Genomic DNA, 3,421 nt, shown 5'->3' on the forward strand with positions numbered 1-3,421 from the left:
ATCATATTGGTATAGACCTTCATGACCCCTGACCTGAACTATTACAATAGCCTACTGATATGTCTACTCGCCATGTCTCTCTTAATCCTGTCTATTTTCCACTTAGCTGTGAGAGAGATCTGTTTAAACCTTAAGTCTAACCATCTTTAGGATCAAATATAAAATCCTCTAGCATTTAAAGTCCTTCAGAACTTGCTCGCTTCCATCTTTCACCTTTCACCCCCTTACATATTCTACCCAGTGATATTGGTTTTCTTGCAGTTGTTTAAACAAGATATTTCATCTCCTTGACTTTGGGGCATTTTCCCTGCTTGACCCTCATGTCAGGAATGCACTTTCTCCTTATTTCTGCATTCTGGTTTTCTTCCTTTCCTTCAAGTTGCAGCTAATATCCCACCTTCTATAGGAAGCCTTTACTAACCTTTTTAATTCTAGTACCTTCCCACTGTTGATTAATTCTGATTTATCCTGTGTATAACTTGTTTTGATGTAATTTTTCTTAGATCATCTGTGAGCTCCTTAAAATAAGAACTTTCTTTTCCCTTCTTTATCATCAGTGCTTAGTGTAGTAACTAGCATTCAGCAGGCACTTAAATGTTTATTGAATAATTATTGAAAAGTCTTCAAGTGAGGTAATGAGGACCTGTACCAGAGATAGATAGATAGATAGATAGATAGATAGATAGATAGATAGATAGATAGATAGTATCAGAGAANTAGATAGATAGATAGATAGATAGATAGATAGATAGATAGATAGATAGTATCAGAGAAGGGAGTTGATAAAAATGATGTTACAAAGGAAAAATTAACACGATTTAGCAATAGAATGGATATAGAGGATGAATGAGAGAGTGTAAGGAGTCAATGGTAAAGGGCAATTAGATGGCTCACTAGATAGACTGTCAGGTCTAGAGTCAGGAAGTTCTGGATTCAAATCTGGCCTCAGACACTTCATAGCTGTGTCACCTTGGGCAAGTCACTTAACCCCTATTGCCTAGTCCTTACTACTTTTCTGCCTTGAAATTGATACTTAGTATTGATTCTGAGGCAGAAGGCAAGGATTTTGCAAAAAAAAAAAAAAAGAGTCAATGGTGACACCTAGATTACAAACTTAGGTGAATGGAAGGATATTTCTATACTCAACAATAAAAATTAAGTATAACAAAAATCAATACAGGGGGCAGCTGGGTAGCTCAGTGGATTGAGAGCCAGGCCTAGAGACAGGAGGTCATAGGTTCAAATCCGGCCTCAGACACTTCCCAGCTGTGTGACCCTGGGCAAGTCACTTGACCCCCATTGCCTACCCTTACCAATCTTCCACCTATAAGTCAATACACAGAAGTTAAGGGTTTAAAATAAAAAAAATCAATACATTTTCCAATAAAAAGATATATCTAAGAATTCCACTTAAAATTTATATACTGATTTCCCCATTTCTTCAGAGCCACCTTCATCTCTTTGTTTCTCAGAGTATATATGGCAGGGTTCAATAGAGGTGTAAAGACTGTATAAAACACTGCAAGAAACTTATCCACTGAGGCAATATTGAGTGGCCACAGATAGATGAAGATGCAGGGTCCAAAGAATATCACTATAACCATAATGTGGGCAGTACAGGTAGATAATGCCTTGGCTGATCCATCCATGGAGTGATGACAGACAGTTAGTAGGATATGGGTGTAGGAAATCAACAAGAGAAAAAAACAAATCAAGGCAAGGATTCCACTATCAATATTTACTATTAATCGTAGGACATGAGTATCCATGCATGCAAGCTCAATCACCAGTGGGAGGTCACAAAAAAAACTATCCATTTCCCTAGAGCCACAGAAAGTCAGATCTATGATGATAGCCAGTTGACTTACTGAATGCACAAAACCAATGGCCCATGAAATTACCACCAGCCCAATGCATCTTTTTTGACTCATGATGGTTGTATAGTAGAGTGGCTTGCATATGGCCACATAGCGGTCATAGGCCATGGCTACAAGCAGCACCATCTCACCCCCTCCAACAAAATGCCCAAAGAAGATCTGGCACATACAGCCCCCAAAGGAGATGGTTTTGTTTTCTCTAAGAAAATCTATTATCATCTTTGGTGTTGTGACTGAAGAAAGCCACAAATCAACAAAAGAGAGATTGGCCAATAAAAAATACATAGGAGAGTGGAGATTAGGATCATTGATAACTGAGAGAATAATGAGGATGTTGCCTAAAATGATGGTCAAGTAAAGCATGGAAAACAATAAAAACAAGAAGACTTGTAGTTGCCCAGAATCACAAAGACCCAGCAGGATAAATTCTGAGACCACAGAATTATTTGCTTCATCCATTTTAGTCCAGCATTTACTAGAAAGTTTCCTAGAAAGAATAAGAAAGACAGTTTGGTTGAAATGGAAAAGAGAGCTTAATTTTCCATCTTTGCTTCTCAAATTAGTGTCACTTCACATATATGAAACCAAATATTTTCTTCATTGATGTTAGTTATGGCAGTATTTATATTGCATTATGATCAAGAATAGAAAGCTATTTTAGTAATCATCTTTCACCTCATCCTATAATTTTAAGAAAGGGTTAAGTATGAATTAGACTAGTGATCATAAGAATTGTAAGGAGAGATACTGCCTAATATTAGCTAGAATAAATTAGTTTAATCACCATATTTATACCTATAAAACCTATTAGAAATATTCTTCCAATTCAGAGCTATCTAATATCCATATAGAAACATCCAGAGAGAAAGGAAAGGAAAAAAGAGGAAAAGAGAGAGGGAGATTATTGTCAGAGATAAAAAGATCAAGAGTAGTAGATTGGAGAAGTAGTGAGAGAACAAGAGTGGGGAGGAGGAAGAGGAAAAGAGATTATTTTGCAAATACCTATAAATACTGTTTAAGGGTTTTTCAGAGTAAGAAGCCACAATGTCATAAAATTTTAGATCTAAAAGAGTCCTTAGAGATTATTTACTTCTTCACCCTAGAGAAATGACAACTAAGATCTCTTGACTTATTCAAGATCCCCGGGCTGGTAATCAATTAAATCCAAATCACTTGACCCCCAGGTCAGTGCTCTTTTCATGCAAATACATTGCATTATGAATTCTGACTGTCTTCATTTCTAATTTCTAATATATCATTTAGAAATAGGGATGAATTGAATTATGGGCCACCCAAGAAAAATGTGTGTATAAATTAAAATGTAAAAATAGGGAAAGGGTATTTAGCTTATTTAGTTTAGAAAAAAAAACTTTAACTTCTTCCATAGATTTGATACTAGGTATTGATTACAAGGCAAAAGAGTTGTAAGGGCGAAGCAATGAGGGCCAAGTGACTTGTCTAGGGTCACATAGCCAAGAAGTGTCTGAAACAAATATTTCACTTATTTGTGAAAATACATTATTTTCATTTCCTTCCAAAGTTCT

At 36.1% G+C, this 3,421-nt stretch overlaps 1 protein-coding gene across 1 annotated transcript; it reads right to left on the minus strand.

Moving 5' to 3' along the window:
* Positions 1-1,397: 1,397 nt before the first annotated feature.
* On the minus strand, positions 1,398-2,336 carry LOC123236087 (olfactory receptor 4K14-like). The gene has a single exon (XM_044662348.1). The coding sequence runs from the start codon at positions 2,334-2,336 to the stop codon at positions 1,398-1,400; it is 939 nt and encodes a 312-aa protein (XP_044518283.1).
* Between the last annotated feature and the right edge of the window lie 1,085 nt (positions 2,337-3,421).

This window comes from Gracilinanus agilis, chromosome 2, assembly GCF_016433145.1.
Source record: "Gracilinanus agilis isolate LMUSP501 chromosome 2, AgileGrace, whole genome shotgun sequence".
Classification (NCBI taxonomy): domain Eukaryota; kingdom Metazoa; phylum Chordata; class Mammalia; order Didelphimorphia; family Didelphidae; genus Gracilinanus; species Gracilinanus agilis.